Here is a 26,353-nt window from a genome sequence, read left to right on the forward strand (position 1 = left end):
AAACCTTCTAAATAACTAACAGTCATAGCAAATACGATTCACACAAAGAAGTTGGTTACGTAGACAAAGCTTAATATGCGTAAATATATCTAATATTTAGAAATGAGACTGTTACAGAATCAGTGTTTACCACTTGTCAAGTTTTTTTTTTTTTTTTCCCAAGGCAATGTAAAATTTCTCTAATTTCTCTTTAAAGGCCACTGGAGTGCTTTATTGATAGCTGTGGTTGGCCGACTCCTTGCTCAACCCTTGACACACACACCTCTCAATACTGTCTTTGAGACTGATCAGTAGAAAAACAGTTTTTGACACCAGCAGAGTCTCTTTAACAACACACCTAGTTCACCAATAGATGTCAATCAGTTTCAAGCGTTTCTGAGTTAGGAATGAATATTTGAGTATATGCAATTGTCTCTCTTTGGAGGAAACACGGAAGAGAAAAAAACTTTCTTGTGAAGAAAACTATCAGCCTACTTCAGAATCTAAGTTCTTATTCCAATTTGCTGAGTTGAGCAGTCTGTTTTTATTTATAACACAGAAATCACAGAAATCCACATACATAACTTTAAAGGAAAAATTAATTGACTTTTAAAAGTCCCAAAGCTACCCAACCAAACAGAATTTCTTTTTAAATCATACGATCTTCAGTGAAGATCACTATATATATTATTTTTTAGAAAATGTGAAAAATACATATTCTAATATATTTAAGTTACTAAATAAAATGCAAAAAATCCCCAATGTATAATGCACTTCTATAAAGTTCCAACATGCCACTTGATGGTCCTGAAGATAAATCAGCATTATTTAACAGCAACCAACTCCACAAAGCTTTCAACGACTGCCACGATTTCCACAGTGGTTAGTCAGCATTACAGAAAGGTTGGAAGCTTGGACAGGAAACCGTCTTTGGTTTCTGCTATTCGAAATAAACACGCCATTTCTTTTTCACCACTACAAAGAATCTGAAATGGCTGAACAGCACAATATTGATAAGCCGAGTTCGGACTCCATAAAAGGAAGGGAAAATAAAAATCACCGAGACAATTTTACAACTAAATTGTAAAGATGCACATTCAAAAGAATATTGTTTTTTGGAGATCCATTCAACTATTGATTGCTTAATTTTCAAATGTTTCAGAATTACTTAAAACTAGCTGTAAGGGTTAGAAGCAAGTCTGCGGCCCAATCTGAGGTCCTCAACACAGAGAGAACTCTCCTGGCAGGACATCACTAAAGGCACGGAGGAGATGTGCCCACCCAACCATCTCCCCCCGCACACACCTGAGACCCCGGAGAAATGGAAGCCTAGGCCAGCTCTGACTGCATATGATCAGTTCTGTGAATGAGGAGGCCAGTCATTTGAGCCTTATTTCACGCACAATTTGGCTTTTCCCTAAAATACCTACTAACCTTTGTTACACCCAAGCATTTTCTCAAATAGCTTTGCCTCATAGCCCATCCAAAATGTCAGGAAACCATTATGCCTGGCTACATGTTACCCATCAGTCAACTTGCTTAAAAAACAGAAAAGTTTCCTTCATAAAGGAATCATCTTTGGTATTTAAAGGGTACCCTTTTACAAAAATATATGCACGTGTATCTTCCACTGTTGCCAAAATGGTTTACTGGAAAACCCAAGGACATCCAAGTTCTTCACTAGTTTTTTGCTTAAACGTGTCTGAGTCCTTTATCAGCACTTACTTAAAAGCATCGTAGCAGCGAGCATATGCAAAGATCCAAAGATATTAAAACAAAAGGGACCTCGAAGAAGGCAGATTCGTGCCTTCTTTCTTCGTGACTTTAGTGCAGAAATCAGAAAAGCCAGATTTTTCTATGCACGGTCCTTCTTTTTAAAACCAAGAGGCTTTTTTGCACATTGCTAGAATTTCTATCTGTGAATTCGCTAACAGTAAATTTAAAGAAAGTAGGTAATGTAAGCAGAGAGGCTCAATTAAAGAAACGATTCCTGACCATTCATGTGAGCCTTGAAATGATCACCCTGATGTAGGAGGAAATACGTAACCCTACGAGGGTTAGAAAGCCAACAAGGAATGTTTAAGCGGAATCACCCTGTCAGAGGCTGCGCTTGAGCTCAGCAGCAGACCAGGAACCACTGGGGCAAAAAGGGCTAGCTATTTTTTTTTTAATCTACCTTGGGTAAAAAAAAAAAAAAAAAACACACACACACACAACTCATTAGGATATTTCTTCCCCAATTACAAGCCCCATCACATTTTCTCTTTGCTCTGACTGAAAAGGAGATACGACATCTACTGCTGATAATGCAGACTTCACAGGTGATGCATTGAAAACAAGGCTCCAAGGTCTGGCCTCCCCAGGCTGTCCCGAGGCCCTGATGCCAGGACTCACGTTCACCATGTTCCTTCACAAGGCTGCTCACACTAACACATACACATCTAGGAGGCTACAGAGAAACCCCTGAGTGTGTACAAGTGTCAGGACGCTGAGGTTTTAAATTACCTGATCGAGGCTTCAGGCCAAATGGAGCTGTGCTGTTGCTGGTAGGAGAGACTGCAGGGGAGTTCACTCTAATCTGCAGGATCAGAAGGAAAGGATGCTTTTAAAAAAAACAAAAACAAAACACAAAAAACTGAAGCAGAACTACACGTTTCTGTATGTTCGAGGGTTATAATAACACCACTACCTTTTTGATTGGCTGCTGTGTGATGACTGAAGCATCTTCACATTGCAAACGGTGTAAGAGGCACCATCAGTAGAATGTTGTTTGGGGAGAGAGCCAGTCAATTTTTATTTGAGCAATAAAAAATATTCTACAGTTACGTGACCCTGGCAATCCTTTTCTGCTCCAGGATAGATGCATGCATTGTGTACACACGCACAAGCACGCACACACATCCACCTCCCAGGGGGCACAGATGATGAAGAACCTCATGACACAGTAACATGAGGAAACAGGTAACACTGGGACGCCTGGTGGCTCAGTGGTTGAGCACCTGCCTTCAGCCCAGGGCGTGACCCCGGGGTCCTGGGATTGAGTCCCCACAGGGAGCCTGCTTCTCCCTCTGCCTGGGTCTCTGCCTCTCTCTCTGTGTGTCTCATGAATAAATAAATAAAATCTTAAAAAAAAAAAAAAAAGAAAACAGGTAACACTGAACAGAGTCTCATCTACAGGGAAAGTGCACGCTGCATCACTGATGCAGAACAGGACATTTGAAACAGTGCCTATTTGAGCTATCGCTTTGTTTTCTGTAAAGATGTTGCCGTATTTGGTTTTCAAAATGTATCTCATAAAATTAATCTTTAATTATGGATAGGGCCATTTAAGACTATGACAGCTGAGGAGAGAGACCCCCCCTCCAGAGAATCTGCAATACAATTAACTTACAAATCATGACAGTCTCAGATCATATATTTCTGTAAAAGAGATTTCAATTCAGCTTTGCAAACCACCTCAGCTCACGTTCGTCTTCGGGAAACTCACCTCATTTGGAGAATACTCGCTCCCGTTGCTCTGTAATGTTAGATCATTTTGCACCTTAAAGGAAAAAAAATGCACAGTATGTTCCATTAGCCCATAAAATTACTGAGGCAAGAACGGTATCCTTCAAGACTTCCATCATATCCCTGGCACATGGGCACACAGTGAAAATACACTGAATTAATTAACTGGTGTGGTAAGTGGCTAAGTAGGTCATACTTACACTTGCTAAAAACACGCAGCTGTCGTCACACATATAAAAATACATCTAAAGTATGACACAAACTAAGAAAAGGGATTTCCTAGAGCAAAGAGTTCAGCCCAAAGCACCTGTAAACATCAACCCGCCTTGCTAGATTACCAGGCCACTTGTGGGCTCCCACTCCTCATTTGAGCTACAGCGTTGAGATGGTCCCAGGCAGTATTTCCCAAATACACAGAATCTCATTGGGAGCCTTTCCTTTTGGTTAACGATTTTATTTATTTGGAAGAGACAGAGAGAGACAGAGAGAAGTGTATGCCAGCAGGGGGAAGGAGAAGGAGAGAGAGAATCGTGAGCTGACTCCACGCTGAGCGCAGAGCCCAAGAAGGGAGTGGGGTTGCCTTGACCTCACGACCCTGAGATCATGACCTGAGCTGAAACCAAGAGTTGTGGCTTAATCAAATGAGCCGCCCAGGCGCCCCTCATTGGGAGCTTTTAATAAATAAATAGGCCCGGACTCCCAATTACCTAGGATAATCTTATGTTGTCAATTCAATACCAGTTTGCTTTGGCAACCAGTGGGGAAACTGTAGGTTATTTTACTCAGACCAGCCGTCTTTATATGGTAATCAAGAAACCCACTGGTCATGCCCTAATAAAAAGTCTGGCAATACCTAATATAAACATCTTTATTTATAGTACACCAAAGGTGTCTGTTCCTATTCCTACTCTGAGGAGTGCTACTTAAAAAAAATATTTCGAAAAGAAAAAATATTTTGAACTTTGACAAATCCAAAGGAAAAACATATTTTTGGAATCAAATGTCATCAATTTTCCTACCCAGTTAGATGGCTTTGTTAGAGACACTAACAAGGACCTGTAGGTTTGATTCTCTGTATAAGCAATTCCTTCCTCTAATTTTTGTGGTTGTCCCCCAACACCTGCCCTAATTTGACATTATTTATGAAGGAGACTATAATTTGTAATTCTTCCTGAATAGATGCCAGTGCTACCCACACTCGATACAGACCCTAATCTCAAGTAATTTGAAGTCAGACAACATGATGCACAAACCACTTGGTAATGCTGGCCTTCCCTATGGAACTGGGCACCACCCATTCCCAGTGTGTGCCTGGTTCACAGGTTGTGCTGATTCTGCTATGGCTACTTGCTGTCTTGCTCAGCACAGCCCTCTGGGGCCCATGCAAATCCAAACTGGCCCCCCAAAATTTCAGTTTACTTCCCTCTCCTTGAACTCCATCTCTACTCCCAGTCTCCCAGAGCACCTAAAACACTCAGGATTACAGACCGTCTCAAAATCTTTAAATTTTTTCAATACCTACGTCTTCTTCCCTCCACAATTTTTAAAACCCTCATAAATGAGGACGACTTCATATCCTTAATATGCCAATCCTTGACACCCAAAACAGGACAAAATCCAGCAGAAAGTTCTCAACAAACACTGGCTAATTGATTCAAGACTATGCTAAAGTTGTTGCTTTCCTCCTGAATGAGACAGAGGAGAGGATATAAAAATAACTGAATCACAAATGAGGACCATGTTTAAGTTCTGTAGAATGGTTAGCACTGGCCTTGCTAATCCACTACTTTCTCTTCCTCCTCCTTGTGACTTCTGGGGCCAGCTATCTGATACCTCCTTTTAAAAATCATTGAGATGTACCCGACCTGGACAGATGACTGCCCTAGAGAAGGAAGACGATGAGTAAGAATTTCTCATACCAAATATGAGTCCCCACTGAACCAAAAAGAAAAAAATAACTTATATTACTATAAAACATTATGAATCAGAGATGGAGTGGACGTATCTTTTGTCTAGAGGATTTATGTCTTACTGGCACTCCTGAAATCATGCATGAGGTGGGCATCTGTTTTATGAGAGTCAAAAGTGGTCCTAAAGTCCCTCTTCACTGACTGCCTATGGGTTGCAATGGAAAAACAGAACAATAATTACACAGCAGACAAATCAAGTTACACAACGACTGGACAATCAAATTAACACCACCAATCAGGCCCATATAGACAGTGTGATACTCTGAAAAGGACACAGTATCACCTGTGCAGTGTCCTAATCAAGAACACAGAATCTCAATCTAATCATGATATGAACTTTTGTCCCACAAAATGAGGGGCATACCATTAAAGAAGAGGAGAGCTATATTCCTCAAAATTTCAAAGGCGTAAAAACCAAAGAAAGGTTACAGAAATGTTCTAGAATAAAGGAAACTATAGATACCTCATAACTAAATACAATACCTGCCACTAGACTGGATCCTCCTACATTGGAGGAGAAAAAGAATACTGTGAAAAATACCATTAGATCAGCTGAAAAATGGGAAAGATGGATGGCAGATTAGATGAAAATATTTTATCAATATAAGTTTCTGAACTTGATAACTGAGATGTAGTTCTATAAAATAAAATCTCTATCCTTAGAAAACATACAGTGTTTAGGGGAAAAAGGACTATGATATCTGAAACCCTCAAATGTTCCAGAAAAAAACACCATGTGTGGAGGAAGAGAGACAGAAAAGAAACAATGGGGCAAATGTGGTAAAACATTAAAGGTAACTTGGGGTAAAAGGATGCAATTTTTGTGACCTTTTGTAGAATCTTGTAATTTTTTCCTACATTTTTATAAGTTTATTTCCAAAGAAGAAGTAAAAAAAAAAAAAAAAAGTGGGTCAACTATAATCAATGAGTCAGTAATAAAACAGTGGGCCTGCACAGAATCACACGTAGCCTGTCTCAAAGGAGAGCCTGATAGAATGGGCCCCGGGCAGCCTTCACAGGAAAGGCACCCTGATGTTCCAGGACCCGGTAATTCAGTGATGCCTCCACCAGGGAAGACAGTGCGGTAATTCTGCCCAAGGACCAATATTAATAATACAGTGGTAGAGTTAGAGTCATAGCTAACATCGAGGTGCCCTAGGGTGTGAGACTGGTCCCGATTCACAGAAAATTAAGGTGAAGTTTAGAAGAGGTTGCCAAGAGTTAGCATGTCTTTGAGGTAGGATCAAACTCAACATGATTCTAAGTCCTGGTACTCAATGATGAAACCACAGAGGTGCAGCCAGTTAAGAGGGTGAAACTGCGTCACGGCACTTCACAGGCTCAGATACCTCAAGGACGTAAATTGGTGTGGACCGAAAGTACCCATCCTAAACCCACTCGCTAAGGTGGGATGAATGAGGGTGTCACCCAGATTTCACTCTCAAGTCACCAGCTCAAACGTACCTTTATGACTGTTTCTCGGGGACCTTCTAGGTTCATCTCTAGTTTTACGTCAAAGTGCTCTCAATGGTCACCCAGATTTCACCCAGTGTTACTCCACCCTTTGCTCTGTCCCCAAAGAACACCACTGGGTCTCTCTGCTAAAGTGCTCCTAATCCTCCACGGCCCTTCCCAAATCATTCATTCTTGCCTTTCAAGTCTTCTCTAGTTTATTTTCCCCAAGGCCACTTCCTAGGCTTCTTTCTTGGCCCTAAAATCTGCCCTGAACGGTCCTATCTCTTTCTGATGCAGCTGATCTTGGCTGCTACTGCCTGGCTCGCAGGACTATCTGATCCCCAAAATGTAAAGAATTTAATGGGAAAAGCCAACTCCCATCTTTAATGGAAGATGAAGTATAATAGAATAACAAATGAGAAAAACAGACCATGAATAAAATTGAATATTGGTCCCAGTTATGAATGTTCATTGACCAATCTTTTTTTTTTAAGATTTTATTTATTTATTTGACAGAAGGAGAGAAAGAGAGAGAGACAGAGAGCACAAGGGGGGGTGGTGGCGGCAGAGAGAGAGAGGGAGAAGCAGACTCCCCACTGAGCAAGGAGTCCCAGGCAGGGTTGGATCCCAGGACTGTGGGATTATGACCTAAACCAAAGGCAAACACTTAACCGCTGAGCCACCCAGGCGCCCCGTACCTTATGATTAATCTTCATAGAATATGGTAGCCACTATTCTGTGGCGGAACAATAGCTCTGGGTAATCCAAGAGCAGCCTTACCTCACACTCCGGAGACGTCTCCAGTTGTATTTGACCACTGTAGGAATAAAGAAAAGAAAAGGGTATAAAGTGGAATTAAAGTGAATTTGCTTTCAAAGTTGAAAGAAAAAAATATACTCAGTTAACAAAAAAAAAAGGTCAACATACTTGAGTGCAGAATCTTGTAAGTCTAAGGCTTCTGCTGATTCCATAGGATAAAAGTTTACAACATTTCTCTCTGTAATATCCGCGCTTAATCTAAAAAGCAGGGGGGAAAAGATGTTAGCAAATGTATTAAACTTTTCATACGTTCTATGATTTTCATGAATCCAATGCTTCAGGTTCTATTTGGTTTATAATTTTAATATATTAAAAATTAATTTAATTTTTATTGAATTAAATTTAATTTTTATTAATTTAATTTTATTAATTTTTAATATATTAAAGATTTATTGATTAATTTATTAAAATCTAATCTATTATTAGATTAAGTAATCTAAGGTGTATGGTAGGAATTTCAAACTATGTGGTATTTTCCCGCCATGTGCCAAATTTTATATAATTTTAATATAATTTTCTATCTGCTATTGGTATTGAAATCCTACTAGCAGTATAACAGTAATTTCTGCTAAATTCATAACATTCATGGGTAGTACACACTAAGTTTTATTCTCGAACTTGATTAACTTATAGAAGCAAATAAAACTGTTAAGAGTACTATATTATATGTATCAAGGCTATTTTGTTGGAATAACAAAATGTTTAGGAACAAAAATGTTCCTAATAGGAAGATAGCTCTGAAATACACTAATACTTTCACTCCTAAAAATTAGAATTCATTAGCAATTGGATGTGTAATTTTATTTCTGGAAGTGTCTTACAGTTAGTTTGTGAATTCCTGCAATTTTAAGAGTTCGTTTCAAGATCTACAGAACCAGGAATTTCTGTAAAAGGTAGGGGTGAGTCCCATTATACATGCCTAATGAAAATGCTATGAAACCAATAATCAGAAATCCTTAAGAAAAGAAACCAACATAAAGGCAAAACACCATACCAATATTCAACTAGATTTTCTGATGTTAAGGTTGTATGAAAGGTAAACCTCTAAAACTTAATCCTATAATCAGTCGCTTAACTCAAACAATGAAAAGTTTGGCTCTACGAGATATGAGATAAAGGAAAAATCCAATACGTATGTAAAGTTTTTATTATTAACATTCAGTCGCAAGGAGCTAGAAATAAGCGACCCCTTAATATGCCCTCAGGACTCTCTTTATTACCATTATACTGGCTCACAGAAACATTATTCCAAGTTAGAACTGTCCTATTGTGATAATTACTTCAGGATGAACAACAAAGATCTAAAGCAGCCAAAGTAGTGGATAATTTTAGAGAGGAAATTAAATCCACATAAAATTTTACAACGTAATACGTTTTCAAACAGCACTCCGTAAAGACGCAAATCAATTAGCTCTTGGAAGGTTACTCAGGGCTGTTTTCTTCCACGATTTAAGCACACACCCACCATTCCCACTCGCTGGACATTCTTGGCAACTCATTACCACAAACGTTTCCAAGCCAGAGAGGAATCGCGAGGTCCTCAGTTCATCCCACTTCTCATGAAGGAAGACAGAACCAAGGCCCAGGGCTGGGAACCCTCCTCCGGGTCACTAGGATTTTTACTACTGGGCTCTAGTCCCACATTCCCAAGCCACTTCCATTTCTACCAAACTAAGCTGTTCTTTCTCACTTTGGGGTTCCCATCTCAGCCGAATTGTAGGAAGAGAGTATTAGAGGAGTGATATAAAATGTAAGAGGTAGAAACCTTAAAACAATATAAAACTTGGGCCCACCCGGGGCCTTCTCTCTGTCACATCATGTCTTCAAGGCTTATTCCTGGATTCATGTTCTCCTCCCATCGATATGCTTGGCCGTGGGGATCTCAACCTCCTTACACAGCTCTGTTTCTGCCGCAAATTATGAAAATGACTTTCCAGTCTAAGTCTTGAAGCCCCACAACTCAACATCTAGCAGCAGAATGGATCCCAACATCCTCCTCCTCAAACCCACTGCCCCCCTCCTGGTTCCCCATCTCAGATACTGAGAAGGGGCTCGGATCTAAGCACTTGGGGCTGTTCCTCCCCACTGGTCTCACCACCCACGTCAAACGATCACCAAAGAACTACAACAGTACCTATCACTGGGTACCTCCAACTTATAAAAGCATAAAGAAAAGTGTTAATTTAGAAACACCTACAAAAAAAAAAGTCCATTATAACATATTTCCTTCCAGTTTTATTTTTTTCTATTTCTGACATGATTGAGACCTAATTCTGTCTAGATAATTGAGACCAAACTTTTGCATTTTATATATTTTTTAAAGTGAACATTTTAAAAGAAGCATTCTAAAAAATGTTGGAAGCTTGAAAAAAAAAACATTGTATCAGCCACATTATATCCTGTCTAATTAATTAATATTTATATTTAAGTATCTCCAAACTATGGGATTATTTCATTTTTCTCAAATGTTTGCTATAAAAACACCTTCCCCCTCATACTCTGTGTTCATACCTCTTTGTCCCTCGGGGCAAATTTTTCGAAGTTATTTGAAAAGTTTATATAGTTTACAGACTATGGCCACATACTACTAGGATGTCTTCTAGGATGGTTTTGCCAATTTACCTTCCTACTAACAGTTCAGGTATTATTTCAAATCCTCACTATCCTAAAAACTAAGTACTTGGACCCCATCTTACAGACGAAGAAACTGGTATACAGAGTACTTCTAACTTCCTCGGGTTAAGGGTGTTGGAGCTGAGTTCAAAACCAGTGGTTGGCTGATTCCAAGTCTGTTCATCGACAGGCTGCTTCCCTGTTTTTTATAATTTCACACAAATGCACACAATACACAGAAACACACACACACACACACACACACACTCTCTCTCTCTCTCTCTTTCTCTTATCCCTGTTTCCTATCCTCTTACTGTCTTGCCCCGGTTTAGGATGTGAAACTCAGCCTTTTAAGGATACACCTTGATGAGGCATTTGCTAATATGTCAAGCTCTGAGCCAAACATTAGGGAAAATTAGCAACATGAATAACCCTATTTTCAAACCACCACTACCTCCCTCTACATATAAAATGAAAAGTCTGGGCTCCTCAACACAGCATTTGAAGACCTCCTGAGCACCACTCCCGCTGCCCTGCCCGTCTGCGGAGTCTCAGTCCTGGCTCTGCATCAGAAGCACTGGCAGTAGTTTTGAAAAGTGGAAACGGCCAGGCCTCAGCCTCACAGGTGGAGTCGGGATGTCTGTGTTTCGAATGTTCCACAAGTGGTCCTGAAGCACAGCTAAGGCAGAGATCAATCCCCTCTGTCCGGATCATCTCTCTCCGCTCCTTTTGACCTCTGTGCCTTTGCCTGAGCTTCGCATTCAATCCAGGACTTGCCTTCTCCTGGAAATGGCCTGTCACTGAAGCCCCAGATGGACTATCCCCGCCACCTGCTTCCATCTGTGGCCAGGCACTCACTCGAGTTGATCACTGCAAGCGCTTAAATCCATTACACTTACAAGTATCTATGTACTCAGGCGATCTCTACCATAGTTTAGGTTCTTAGAAGGCAAGAGCTATGTCTTGTTCCTCTTCATATCCCCCGAGGCGAACACAGTAGATCCTCCCATGCTGAGCACCCAACTAACGTCTGCAGAACTGAAATGCTTTTCAAATCCATTGCTAAAGATTCTCAACCAAACTGACCCCGTTACTATTCTTTCAGGGCCAGGCAACATTGGCGGCGACCCATCCTAGCACTCTGGGACTAACCAACCACTATTTTCATAAACACCCCTCGTGTGCTGTAATTTCCATGTTCACCTTATTACAAGATCACATCATCTTCATATTTAAATCCCCAGGACCCCTAAACAGTTTGCCAGAAATAAGCTTTGGATATATTTCTCTAGTAATAAAGTAGCTAGTACTTTTTACGAGGTATATTGTCTTACTGAAATATATTTTGTTCATGGGAATTCCATTATCCTTTGTTAAGAACCCAAAAAATACATCTACTGCCTATAGTGCCTATTATTGACAGTGCCCAATTCAATTAAAAATTATCTTGTAATTAAATCTTTAGAAATACATTATTTAGTTAACGTATATCTAGAGTCTCAGAAATAAATATGATAGTACCTGCTAAAACTGTTTTTTTTGCGGGGGGAGGATCCTGTGTGTAAGTGGACCCACACAGTATCTCCCTGATATTTCTCTAAGTCGGGAGTTAAATTTTAAGCAATATCAAATACGCACTTTTATCGTATTTCTGTTTTCTTTCCTTTTTAAAAAAGATTTTATTTATTTATTGGAGAGAGAGAGAGAGTGAGAGAGAGCTCAAGCAGGGTGTAGGGGCAGAGGACAGAGAGAAGTAGGACTGAGCCCTGAGCAGGGAACAATGATCTCAATCACTCCAAAAGTGTGACTCCTTTACTTATGGATCCTGTGAAAACTTTTCTTTTTTGGTGGTTAGACTGAGCCCAAGCTGCATGCACAAGTATTTTTTTTTAAGATTTTATTTATTTATTCATAAGAGACACGGAGACAGAGAGAGAGAGGCAGAGACACAGGCAGAGGGAGAAGCAGGCTCCATGCAGGGAGCCCGACACGGGACTCGATCCCGGATCTCCAGGATCACGCCCCGGGCCGAAAGCAGTGCTAAACCATTGAGCGACTGGGGCTGCCCACACAAATATTTTTAAAGGTGAGATAATATATTTATTTACACATGAAGCCTGGGCCTAGAAAAGACACGCATACCTGTTGGGATCTTGCAGCAAATCTACTGCTTCTCTCAGCTGTTCAATCATCGCTATATCCATGTCCTGGTCTTTGGATGAACTTACTCTGTAGCACGAACCAAGTATAAGAATGAAAGTGATTACTAGAACATGGATGTTATCCAGATTCTTGAGAACAAGCTTATAAAAACCCATCTACCATATAAAAGTGACCTTGACAAACTCAACATTATAACAAACATGTGTCAGCACCCTGTGGGAAGGATCGCAAGAGTGTTGTGCAAGTGGAGCTACTGGGGGGGGGGGGGGGGGGGAGGAAGCCCAGCTCTGCCATAAAATAGCAGCTCACACAGTCTCGATGCCCACCGGCCTCCATCTGCTCCTCTATAAAATCAGGGCAATGCACGAGCTGGGTGGTTCTCCTGCTGCGCTTTCCTGAGCCTTAGGGGGACGCACACGGGTGCCCAGCTGCAGCAGGTCTGCACTACTTCTGGCTCTTCTCAGTCCAGTGCAAGCAGTGTGGCTCAGTTTTATTGCTTTCGTAAAATATGGGACTTTGCTGGGGGATAGTGCTTCTCGCTGCAGGCTCTCTGTGCAGCAAAATGATCTGTGGCATTAAAAAAAAAAAAAAAAATCTAAGCCAGATACTGGGGCCTGAGCTTTTTACTAAGCTCCAATAAGATTTTGAATGGAGATTCCGAAACTTTATCCACAGTTGATCTTTGAACGAAACAGGTTTGCATTGCGTGTGTCCACTAACACGCAGGTTTTTTCAATAAATATGTCGGGAAATTTTTTAGAGTTTTGCAACAATTTGAAAAAATTCACAGGTCAATGGCATAGCCTAGAAATACTGAAAAAATCAGGAAAAATTAGTTACTACTGTAAGAATACAGCATATAGGGAGCCTGGGTGGCTCAGCTGGTTAAGCATCTGCCTTCAGCTCAAGTCATGATCCCAGGTTCCTGGGATCGAGCCCCAGGTCAGGCTCCTGCTGGGTGGGGAGGCTGCTTCTCCCTCTGCCTCTGTCTGCCATTCCCCCGACTTGTGCTCTCTCTCTCTGTCAAATAAATTAATGAAATCTTTTTTTTAAAAAAAAGAATGCAGTATATAAAACATATACAAAATATGTTAACCAACTGTTTAGGTTACTGGTAAGGCTTCTGGTCAACATTATCTTATTAGTAGTTAAGGCTTTGGGAAGTTGAAAATTATATGGAGATTTTTGACTGTGCGCCAAGGCCTGGCGCCCCAACCCCTGCACTCTTCGAGGGTCAGCTATAGTTTAAAGAAACACTCTCCCTATAATATCTCTTTCCCTATCATTCTATGATTCTATAATCAAGCTAGTCCTCTTTGATATTACGGAAATAAATTCAACGAATAGTTGATAACACTGGACAGTTGACTGGAAAGGAACTTAGCAACATTTTTAAAGGTCAAGAGATATCTGATCATAGTTACTGCTTTCCACTACAGAAGATGAGCCAACGTGTTTCTGTAAGTAGAGACACTTTTTAACAACATAGGCAACCCTCACTAAGGGGAAACCCCTTGCAAGGTATGAAGGAAGGTCCGGGTGTACGTGCCAGATCACGGAAAACAAAATCCTGGGAACCAAAAATCTACTGTTATGTCACCTGGTTCCAGCTCAATTCCCCCTGGAAATCGTTCCTCATCTGATAGATGACTCATGCCCTCGCCTGTAAAGCTGGCCACGTGAATCCTTAGATGCAACAGAATTGAAGGGACATTGTGATGGGAGATTCCTGGGGTTAAATCCCAGCCCTGTGTGACTTGGGGCAGTCTCTCCACGCCTCAATTTTGTCGTATGTGGAATGGAGGATGACAACAGAACTTCTAAGATTGGTGTACGGATGAAATGAGTTACTGTGAAGTGCTTAGGACAGTGCCTGGCCCACAGTACAGAATAAATGTTAGTGATACCAACTGTTGGACATGGGACCAACTCATGAGAGGTACGTGGTTTCCTCAGATCTCGAACCTGAAAGACTCGGTGGTAAAGGGTGTCTAGGACTATATTTTGCTCTGGGTCAACCTGTTGGTTTCTTGAGACAAATGGAAATCACTTAGAACCGCCAGTGTAGAAATTTCATCTCACTTCCTGAATCACATTCTATCCACAGCGTCCAATCAGATAAAACCCAAGGCCAAGGAAGAGGTGTGACTTTGTACTGTGACGATAAGCATCAGACAAAGAAAAACTTGCAACTTATCGATACTACTGGGTGAGACTATCAGCTTACCCAAAGGAAAACAGACCAAAATTCTATCGTGACAGGGCTGCCTTCTGCTTGAACCCTGAACTTCACAGGATGGTGGCTCCTCAGTGGGCCCTGGGTACTCACATTCCCTCAGGCTGCCAGTGCGTGTCCTCTTCTATCCGTAGCAGTTCTTCACAGTCCTCTGTCCTATCCTGTGGACAGAACATACGGGTCTTCTGAGAGCCGCTGGCTATCGGCAGTCAACAGTCAAACCCTACCCAAGCCCATGTTCACAGGAGCATTATTCTCAACAGCCAAAAGGTGGAAACCACCCAAGTGTCCAACTAAAGATGAACGGATAAGCAAAATGTGCTCTGTACACACATGGGAACGTCACTGAGCCTTAAAAAGGAGGGAAGTTCCTACACCTGCTTTAACACGGTGAACCTGCAGGACGTGATGCTCAGTGAACTACGTCGGTCACAAGGAGCCAAACTGTGTAAGATCCCAGTGACACGAGGTCCCTACAGGAGCTGCTCAGAGAGAAATAAAGCAGAACGGTGGCTACCAGGGCAGAGGGGTGAAGGGAAGGGGAGATTAAAGTTCAATGGGCAGTGAGTGAAACACTGCCCATTGATAAAAAAGATAAAAAGATACAGATAAAGAGAGTTCTGGAGACAGACGGTGGTGATGGTTGCATAGTAGTGTGAATGGGCTCGCCACTGAACTGTATTTTTAAATGAATTTTTTTAAATGGCTAAAATGGGAAGCTTTACGTTCTACATATATTTCACCACAATGAACAATAAAATTTAATTTTTAAAAAGAGGGACCTGACCCAGGACCATAATACCTGTTAACTTAGAGTCAGAAATGCAAAGCATGATTCTATTTCTTATTGCCCTCTTAGCACCTCCTGAGGTTCAGATTCCTCCTTGGGTCACCTGAGAATGCACATGCTACTGTTTGCGAGAGGATGAGGGATGTGTGTGTGTGTGTGTGTGTGTGTGTGTGTGTGTGTATTCTTGGGGAAAAAGAAAGCATAAAATACTAAACAAGAGGAAATGTCTCAAATTGCATTTACTGGTTTCACACATGCACACCGTACCCAGATTTCACTGAAATGAAATGGGATCATTTTCATTTCACACACACACACGGTTATTTTTCCAAATGAACATTGTGATGGGCTTATTTAGAAAGGTACGTCCCACTGCTAAGACTTCCCTGTGCTTCTGTCCGCTTTCAGCTCTGACACAGAGAAATGCTGCCTTAACTCAGCCTAGGGCCAGAGAATAAGCCACCCCCGAATGGTGGTACATCCCTGGGGGCAAAGAAAGAACAACAGACACTAGGACTGACACGCTGTTAACTAACTCAGACCCAGCCCAGTCCCCTCATGTGTCACTGGGAAGAGTCTTCTTCCGAGGAGGTGGCTGGCACCTGATGCCAGCCTCTGGCTTAAAAAAACACTCAGACTTTTATTAATTATAGATTTAGTGCACGGTCAACACAGGAACTACCATGTCACTACCCAAATAACAGTGAAATTCATGGGCAACGATACACTATCAGAAATGAGCAAGAAACCATGTTATGTAATCTCTCTTTGTTGGTTTTCAAATACAGGGGACACGGGTATTTCCTTCTAGTTTTTGGTTTTATAATAAAAGTAGAGCCAACAGTGTATTTTTCAGGATGCAACATAGGGCTTTATGGGTTTCTTTTGCTAAGTTAGGGGGTTATACGGTTGATACCCTCATTATTTGTGGGTTCCATTTTTATGAGTTTACTACTCACTATAATTCATTTGTGGATCAATCAATAAATCAATGCTCGTGGGGGTTCCACAGAGCGGCGAGAACCTGAAGACCCCAGTATGTGCGTTCCCAGCTGAGGCTGACCTAAGCTAATGCTCAGCCCAGCAGCCATCACAGCACCAACCTCAGGAAATAGGGACGGGATCTAGAGACCTCCCACCTGCTTTACCACAGTCAGCCCGGGACCCTCATCTCTCGTGAGTCACGTGAAAATGAACTTTATCCAATTAGCCCTGTGATTCCCTGGTGCTACCACCTGAGCCGGAAGGACTGGCAGACACATACCAATCATGTCTCAAAACGGAACCCCCACTACCAGCGCTAGAAAGGGGCTAGTTTTTCTCTATTCTTTTTGCTGCTAGTATGACAAAGATCCACCTGAAAACCCAGGGACTTCGTCCAACCTTTCAATCCCTCAGGGTGAGTACAAGAGCTCAGGAGTAAGTGTTCTCTGAGTGACCTTTCCAGAAACAGAAGACATTCGTTTCTAGATTTTTATGAGTCTCCACTTTTCTCTTTATACTATGGATGTACCCCCCAGAAAAACATTCGCTCAGAATACATGAAAAAGAATGTGAAACTTGAGTCTATTTTAACTTTTACCAGATGGTGATAGTAAGGCTGACACCTTTGCTAACTTATCATCATGCACTGAGCAGTGGAAGCAATCACTGAATGTAAAGAAAATCACACATTTACAGAGAAAAAGGCGAGGTATGACTAGAACCGGCTCCCAACGTCAGAAAATAGATACCCCAAATTTTGAGAAGATGTTATAGAAACCAGAGGAGACGGGCAGTATGCTGACATTTAAGGTGATGGACTGGTAACCTTGACCTTAAATTCTACGGCATCACACAGAAGAAAATTAAAAAAAAAAAATTAGCTGATCCTCCACTTGCCTTAATATAGGTTATGAATTCGGAACGGAGAACATCTGTTCCATCAGTAAATTGGTCTCTTTCTTCTCCTGAGTTGTCATTATCACCCAAAAGGGAAGGCTCTGGTTGAAATTCCTGATTAAAGTCCCCTATTAGGAAAATGTAGAGAAACACAGAAAGACAAGGTTTTATGAAGAGATGAACAAAGCACAGATGACTCTCAAATACCACTGAACTATTTTTCAGTCACTGCTGTGACCGCTTCTGGAGATCTATGAATGACCCAACTTTTCTCTCCCCTAAAGGGTCGGCCGAAAAGATGAATAAAGGAGGAAAAAGAGAAAGAAGAGTAAAAGAAATAGAAAGCCCTCTATGGTGAACTGGAAAGTCAAGGCCTCTTCATGGCTTACTTAGTCCCTTATGAAAGAAATGAAACCTCCGGTAACTTTTTTAAGAAACAGAGGAAAGCAAGTATGAAAGAGGGGAAAGGAACACCAAGCAGATCTCTCCTCCCTGATCTGGAAACTAAAAAGAACTGAGTAGGGCCACCCTTTAGGATTCCTACAGAGAGGAAAAATGCTCACCAGTAACAAATTACATAATTCTTTTATGTTAAAAATTTGCCTAAGACAAATTTTCGTATACCGTAAAACGTTACATAGCTTATCTAAGTTAATAAAGCGGCAGTTTTATTTTTGCATAAAGTACACAAGTGATCTTTTTTCTTGGACAATGTATGGTTCCAATCATAACCTCAGATAAGCATAAATGCTAAACTTAAAAACATAAAGGTAAAAAGTGAAAGCAAATCCTAGACATTGAGTTGGTTCACACAGTTCTCCCATCACTAATGAGAGCAAATCCAAATTATTAGGGAGATAATTGCATATGAATCTAGCTCTACATCATTCATATATTATGAAATCATCTCTCCACAAATCATTAAACACTAAATTCTAGTATTTTCTTTTAAAGTCACTGAATAAACAGGAGTAGTTAAAAAAAGAAAAAACACCCTAATAGAATCAAATGAGAGCTTCTCATGAATATATGAAATATATTGCTAGGATTTTCAAGGTATATAGGACATAAAGTACTTAGTGATCACTTGGTGATTGTTAGAGAATCACAGAATTTGAGAGCTACTGAAGACCCTACATATTACCTAATCTAATCACCTCGCTTATAGGTGAGAGAATTAAGGTCAGTTGTTTTGTCCACAGTCAAGTGGATTCCTTGGCACATGTCTTAACTACACTTCCCACCTTCACATGTGGTTAGATGTAGCCGTGTATCCCAGCCTACCTTGTGGGTGATGGGCACTCCTAGGCCCAGTCTATTAAAAACCTCCTGCGAAGCAAGCCTCCGTGCTCGGCCCACTTCTGCCTTAAGACAGGACTTGGAAACTATGGAAATCTTGTGTTAAAGATGGTGGAGTCACAGTATGAAAGCAGCTCGGGCCTTTGAATCATTGCTCGGAGGAGAGTTGCTTGTCATCTCCCATGTAGACTTGATCTGGATTGTGTTAAACCAATGAGATTTGGGATTTTACGTGCTATAACAACTGGTGTTGCCTAACATATCTATGTATGGGCATTTGCTTTCCAAGAATGGATTTAAAGACTGTTAGATAAATCTTCAAAATGAGAATAACTCTATTACTTATTAGCTGTGTGATCACCGGCAAGTTACTTAAACTCTCTGAGCCTTGGTATCCTATAAAATGGAGATGATTAGAACATCCGTTTCAGAATTTTGAACTCTAAATGAGATCACCTTCCCAGATTAGCACAGAGCCTGGTGCACATGAAAGGCTCAATAAACTTTAGCTACTTTCATGGCCCTGTTTGTGTAGATTATAAACGTACATCCAAAACTTAAAGCAAGCACTTTCTCCCCATCTTTCATTCTCCCACCTTTAACTGGGCTAAGGCGATGGCATGAGTCCTCCTTGATGATCTGTTCTTCTTCCATGATATTTGACATTGGCACATTGAGGCTAACAGTGTCTTCATCAGAAGGCTATGATTCAAGGGACAAACGTTATCAATGTAGATTAAGAGAACACTATGTGATAAGAGAAAAAATGCTGTGATTCACAAAAACATAATATTGAGTAAAAGACACCAGATACAAAGAACAGCTCCATGTACATGAAGTTCAAAAACCAAAAGAAACAAAACAAAAACAAAAACAAAAACCAAAACAAACAAAAAACCCAGTCCATGGTATTTGAAGTCAAGATAATGTCAAGGCTTGGCTTGGAGGGTGAGGGTGGGTGCGTGAGTGAGCTCCCTGGGGTCCTGGTGAAGATCTCTCTCTTGAACTGGCAGTTGGTAACGTGGGTGTGTTCACATTGTCAAAATTCATTGAGCTAACACTCAAGTGTTTCTCTTTACATATGTTTTGAGCTGAAATTTTGTCAGGTACCTGATGGTATTGCCAGCCTAAGAGCAATATTCAGAGCGCTAGGAAGGACTATAGAATACCCAACAGAACAAAAGCATAACTGAATTTACTATCACACCAGCCCTAGGACTAGTCAATCGTAATAGTAATGGCACTCTGAGATCTGACATGCCAATTTCCCAAAACTGCATTAAGGTTTCACGCGGCCAGTCACAAAAAGTGGGCAGTATATGACAATAGCTCATTTACCCACAGTGCATCTTATGTGCAACATCAGGCTTTGGGTTATTTCCCTGCGTTAGGCTGAAGAATGCAGGCATTTGGGCTGCATCACGTATATGAAGTGCTAAGTGACTGTAGTACTTAAAGGGCATGTGCTCTGTGCAATTTTCAAAATAAGCTTCGATTTAGTAATCAAAGTGAGTTGTCTCCGGAGGGGCTCGTTTCCCACACTAGCGGATGAAGTTTATTTAGATAATCTATGATTCCATCACAAATGAAATATGGAGCCTCATTTATTTTCCCCTGTCTCCATTTCAGGGTCGATGTTTAGTGAAAAGCTTTCCAAATCACAGGGATCATGAATCTCCATAGAACACATTTCAGGGAATTGTGGGCTGCTCCGAAATTCCTGAAGCCATGACTTTCAGAGTACAGTGTTCATTTACTTTTGGACACGTGCACAAATCGTTTAGAAACTGGCGCAAAACGAGTGTGCATTCCATCCACTAAACAGATATCCAGTCAGCCGCCCGTTTTTTTGCATGTTTATCTTGACAAAAATATGCTTTAGACTCCTTAGAGACAAATGCTAAATCAATCAGACAATGGCAACTGCCAAACACAGGGAATGAGATGTGCTTTCTGAATGCCACAATGAAACATAAGTGGGGAACAAGATAAACTGACCAGAGATGGCAACGGATTTGCCAAAGTGAAAATAGAAAGCTACATTGGATAATTCAGAACTCTTTTCCTTCTAAAAAAAAACACATTTCTTGGAGGTGTTCTCAGGTAATGAGGCTATAATGTGAAAGAAAAAAAGGCCAAAGGGAAGATGTAAGTGCTGGATTCTGTTGAATATATCCCTTTTTGTAGTCCTTCCTTCTACCCTCTTCTCATCTTAAAAACTTAGCAAAATTCCAAAATTCCAAAGAGATGCATCTACTTAAAAGAGAGGGAATAAACCCCTGGCCTCCTTTTAGAATATTAGCATCCTACTTGTATTAAATGAGAACAAAAGGATAATGAAGTTCTTTGTGTGATGTTTTATTAATGAACTTAATTACCCTTAAAAAACAGATAAAGGATAAAGCAGAGTCTGTTTTAATTTCATAGAAAATAAGCTTAGGGTGAGTAATTTCTGAAACAATGGGACATTTCAGGGGACTTACGAGTTTTAATAAAGCTAAGGGGGCTGAATTAAATACAACTTATAAAGCAGTGTGTTGAGTATTTTCTCCCCCAGGGAGCCACAGTAAACTATTCATGAGGCTTCATGAGAATGATTTTCTTTTACAGAAATTGGCCTTCTTTTTCTGCCTACAAACTCCTTTTGAAATGTTCTGTATTAGAAAGATCTTAGGGCACCCTAACTTTTAAATACATTGCTTTATAAAGCATTTCATAGGAAATAAATGCAAATATCTTAGGTACATCTTAACCCTCAAAGACCTGAAGAGAACAGGGAAAAGGCATTTTTCTTGGAGTCACACACAGGACAAATGTGAACTCCTTAAATGGGGTAATTGGCTTATTAATTACATCTTCAAAGAGCAGTATAATGTCTCAAAACTCAATAACCACAAAAACTCAGTAAAGTTCCTCAAAAGGGAAGACCTGATACATCGACCCCCTACCCTAGTTATCCCTTCTAGCTCCCACGGTCAAGAAATCCTATTTAATGGTATGTTAGTGGAAGGTTTTGGGGCATCTAACTATAAATGAGATAAATATGCTAAATGAGCTATTTGTAACCACTTTAGGAAGCTCTAGTGTAGGAGACCTCTCAGCTTACAAATACCCAATTTTTTATCCAATGGCTGGAAAAGAACACAAAGAGCTTCAGGAAAACAAATATTACTATAAAAATTATGGCTACTCAAAACTGCATTTCCTGTAGGTAAACTGCTAAAATGCAAAGCACATTTGACTCCTTAACATTTATGCATGTAAATAACTTGTTTCCTACAAACACATTTATAAAAATACCTCATGTGTACCTGCACACCACTCTTTGTCATTTCATAATATTTATGAAACATTCAAGAATACTCTAGGTAATGTGAGCAAGGTGGTGGGAGATGAAGGGGACAGAGACTCCACTTTTGAGATATTTACAAAACATTAAAGATGCAGAAAAAGCTAACAACAGCTCCTGTTTATATAACACTTCGGGGATTTCAAATCGCCTTCACAAACTTCATCACACATTCTCACACAGATGCATTAATGCCCTTTACCACACAGGAGTTCAGGAATGCAGGCAGATGTATATATCTAGCACAGAAAGAAAAATATCTAATCACAAAAAATTACCTCCGTGGCAGATAAACGCTTATCTCCATTATCACTTCCAACACCCGAATCAGAATCCTTCTTGCTGGGATAGATGCCATCAGTATGGAATCCATTTAGAAAAAAATGAAATCACAAAGTTCACAACAAGATACACCAATTTATACTCAAATAATGACTTCGCTATACAAGTTTTATTACTCCCATAAGACAACAATCAACCCAATATTAAAGGAGATTGACACAAAGGCCTAATAATCAGATAGTCTTTCTAAACAGAGTACAGAATAAATTCTTTGTGCTCAGGGTTTCATAAATTCACACTCTAACAAGTGGTCAGTTTTTTGAGATAGGTGACAATTTTCTTATCTTACAGACTCTAGTGTCCAAGAAAGCAAAAACTGCCTAACTGCTTTTATGAGAGGCTTTTACCTCTTATGTGCTTACTCTCAATCAATCTGTAAGCTTCTTTTCCAGTGAATAAACACATTTGATGTGTATAAAAATAAAATAATGAATACATACTTTAAGTATTATATAAAGATACCCTATGGCAGGCTTAGATTTTAAGTCACCATATTTTTTTAGTAAAAAGCTAAGGAAGGTCTCTGCCGTGAAGACCTCTCAAAACGAGCTTTTTATACACGTGTTCAGTGTGGGAATTTTGTTCCCTGAAAATTCAAGGCCCAATTTATGCCACAGAAAGGCCAAGGGCATTTGAAAGGACTCTAATGCTTCTGTTCCAAACAGGAAATGGCAAAAACTGTGCACACTGCATTTTTAAAACACAATTACAAAATGAAACCTCCAGTTGTTCTTAACAATGTTCTGAGGCATATTAAAAATTAACAATTAAAAAAAAGACATGCCTGAGCTTGATATGGTTGTTTTAACTAAGAGGTAAAACAAAACAAAACAAAACAAAACAATACCTCTATTTATATTACAGATTGCATTTATAAGGAGATATACATGCATCTAATGTACATGTGCGTTAGCACAAAAATATACGCACATGCACAGCACGCGTACACACGCAATACTCATGAAAGACGGATTACTGATTAAAATTAGGAAAGGTAAGATTTGCAAGATGCCAAAGGTTATCAACAGCACCAATTTTCTCTCTCTTATTCCAAAATGCTAGAATGCTTGAGTTATAAATCTGCACTGGTTAAGTGAGGCAAAGGGATTTTTGGAGTTCCCTACCAGGAGCACGGTGGCCTAAGCAAATTCCAAATGGGGGCTTTGAGTGACTGCAGTCACACTCACCTGTCCTCCACGTGCTGCTGTAAATGTGGCCTCTCCATCGTTTGGAGATAAAGGGAATCGGTTGTCTTAATCTGACAGGCTTGTATACTCAGGTACTTGAATATGTGCACTTTGCCCTTTGTGCAAATCTACGGAGAAATTAATAATACGTATTTGTTTAAGGGCAAAACAAAATGTAGACCCTAGACATTTGATATCTTAATTTTTGCATTTTCATTTTAAGCAATGCTTCAACAATGCACACCAAATCTGACCTCTCCAGAACATCTGAGAATTTAGGCAATCGTGTCTTCCAGATGCTACTTTGAATAGAAAACCATTCTAACAGAAATGTGTCTAATTCTGAATAGTGTAAAAAAAAAAAGTACAGAAGTCAGATACCTGACACGGTAACAGTCCAATTCTGGGAGCATTCATTTCGTTTAGCACATGGTTTCACAGTTGAACTTGAAACTTCTCTCTAAATACCAACACCCATAAGTGAAAATGCTTAAACTCCATTTCTCAGCTCACATTAAAGTGAGGAATATACGCTTCCTTTAATAGGCCCTACACTCCATGTAGGTGTTTCCAAGGTACGTACAATTGCTAACATTTGTATGATCCTATAATCCTAGGATTGCAAGTGATCAGAATGGTGATCCAAATGCTGGTAAGTGGATTTGACGCAGCACAAGACAACTTACTGATTTACCCAAAGTTTCATCTTTCAGAGATTGTGATCATGTCCCAAACAATATTAATTCAGCAGAATAGCAAAGGCCCAGCTCTGCTGAGAGTTACGCACGCACTAGTGACGGCGTATCCCGCGATGAAACAGCTTTGCTGCCATCCCTCACCTGTGCTGGAGGAGACTGCAAAGGGTTGTTCTCAAGTAGTAATACTTGCAGCTGTTTCATCTCTCTAAAACAAATGGGAATCACGAGCACTTTATTGCAGGAAAAGTCAAACTTTACCAAGGGAAGATCTACTAGTTCTAAAGAACAGGGCGGGGAGAAAAAGAAAAAGAAAACACAAATTCAGAAAGCAACAAGATTAAATGGCTAAACATTCAAAAATTCATTCTTTGCTTACCAGGAAAAATATTTAACATAATTGAAGCAAGTTGTGCATCAGGAATACGTGGTCTGTGTCTAAAATATTTTACTAAAGGAGAGGGGAAAATCTTCCATTGGGAGCACAATCATTTTAAATTGTTAGTAGTTCTGATAAGAGCTAAAAAACACTTGACATTTACAGTATCTTTTGTTTAGAAAGGCCTTTCTTCCAGCAGAACAATCACATAAGCCACCCCACATTGGGTAGGTTTATGCTTTCACTTCATTTGCAAGCATACGAACAATGTGCTAATCATCAAATATTCTTATCGAGTCAACAACGTATCTGGGCTGGCATAGTCTCAGAGCCAGTTACAAGAAATGTGTTCCTGGGTTTTCTAATTCTACTTTCAAGACTAAATGCCATCTAATTCAGAACTCTGCAATGGACCCTGTAATCCTGCTTTGATGAGGCTCAAGTCTACTGCTTTTGAAAAGTCTCCTGCAGCTCCACAAACAAGATAGAACATTATATTTAGCTTCAAATCCCCACCCAGTGGCATAGTAAACACTCAGTAATTTCAAGCATTCCAACCGACGCTGGCAGCTGCAGGGAACGAAGTCGACTATATTTCACGGAGCAAAGAGGCTGAGCGACAGCAGACACGTAGAGCGACACTAGGGCCAAGCAGTGAGGTCCCTGGGGGGGCCACTCCCACATATGGCAGAGGGGCCTCGGTAAGGGCTCTGGGCTCTGCGAGGAGATCCAAAGGGGAGGACAGGCAGGTGCTATATAAAGTGACCTGCGGTAAGAAGTGACCCGATTGCTTCTCCCCCCTACCACCCCCAAGTGTGCCTGAGGGTTTTCAGTCGACTCAGAGAGGCTGCTTCAAGTTCCACAAACAGAGATGCTCTTAGCAACCGTGATCTCTCCTCCAAGCCTCCTGGCCCCGGGCCTCTGGGTGTGGAAGGGACTTTCCTTGGTTCCTGCCTTAGGGGATTACTTTGTATTTAAAACAGGACCCAAGTGCGAGGAGAGAGGTTGAAGAGCATCCAACTCTGCAGGTCCCAAACTCAGTGCTGGGTGCCGAGCAAGTCCCTGCCCGAGCCCAGGCCTCATCCCCCACTTTCCGCCCCCACCCCCCCAAGAGCAGGGGCAGCGATTTGCCTGGCACCCTACTCATCCTGGAGGTTGCCTTGATGCTGTGAGCTGCAGGTAAAGGAGGGAGGGAGGACGGGGACCTGGAGGACAGCATGGAATCTGGAAGGTCAAGGGCAAAGTCAGATCTCTTTCACTTCATGGTTTATTCCTCAAACTGGACTAGTGTGTAGAGGGATTTGGATCCCGGAGGCAGATCCCCTTGCTGGAACCCTTAGTGATAGGGATCTGTCTCAGAGACTGTTCTTTTCACTCACTGAACTCAGGCCAGCAAATTTAGTGGCAAAACTTAACTGGATTCTGGATCTTCAGCGATTCTCTGCCTGGGACAGTGAAGGCTTTGAAGCAAGGCGGAGGGCTAAGTTCCTGGCAGGCACAGCAGGAAGGGGAGGAGAGGCAACTGAACCAAAGAGGGTAAATAAAGTAAGAATGGTTTGTATTATGACCCATTCCCGTTAATTGCAGTTTGGAACACAATTATCATCTTGGCTTCATTAGGAAAAACGAGAGCCTGGCAGTTTCACAACCAGAAAATGGTGGTGGTGGTGGTGGTAGTGGTGGCTGAGA

At 40.8% G+C, this 26,353-nt stretch overlaps 1 protein-coding gene across 4 annotated transcripts in view; it reads right to left on the minus strand.

The window, feature by feature from the left end:
- LRCH1 (leucine rich repeats and calponin homology domain containing 1) overlaps positions 1-26,353 on the minus strand; it is a 205,983-nt gene that overhangs the window by 36,193 nt on the left and 143,437 nt on the right. For all 4 annotated transcript variants that reach the window (XM_025478295.3, XM_025478297.3, XM_025478293.3 and 1 more), the window contains exons 5-15: positions 24,430-24,566; positions 23,591-23,718; positions 22,340-22,403; positions 19,309-19,414; positions 17,414-17,541; positions 14,836-14,903; positions 12,486-12,572; positions 7,839-7,928; positions 7,692-7,728; positions 3,467-3,520; positions 2,485-2,557 (exon numbers count right to left, since the gene is read on the minus strand). In XM_025478295.3, coding sequence (XP_025334080.1) covers positions 2,485-2,557; positions 3,467-3,520; positions 7,692-7,728; positions 7,839-7,928; positions 12,486-12,572; positions 14,836-14,903; positions 17,414-17,541; positions 19,309-19,414; positions 22,340-22,403; positions 23,591-23,718; positions 24,430-24,566 — 972 coding nt within the window. The remainder of the gene's footprint in view (positions 1-2,484; positions 2,558-3,466; positions 3,521-7,691; positions 7,729-7,838; positions 7,929-12,485; positions 12,573-14,835; positions 14,904-17,413; positions 17,542-19,308; positions 19,415-22,339; positions 22,404-23,590; positions 23,719-24,429; positions 24,567-26,353) is intronic.

Source organism: Canis lupus, chromosome 22 (assembly GCF_003254725.2).
Source record: "Canis lupus dingo isolate Sandy chromosome 22, ASM325472v2, whole genome shotgun sequence".
In the NCBI taxonomy this organism is placed as follows: domain Eukaryota; kingdom Metazoa; phylum Chordata; class Mammalia; order Carnivora; family Canidae; genus Canis; species Canis lupus.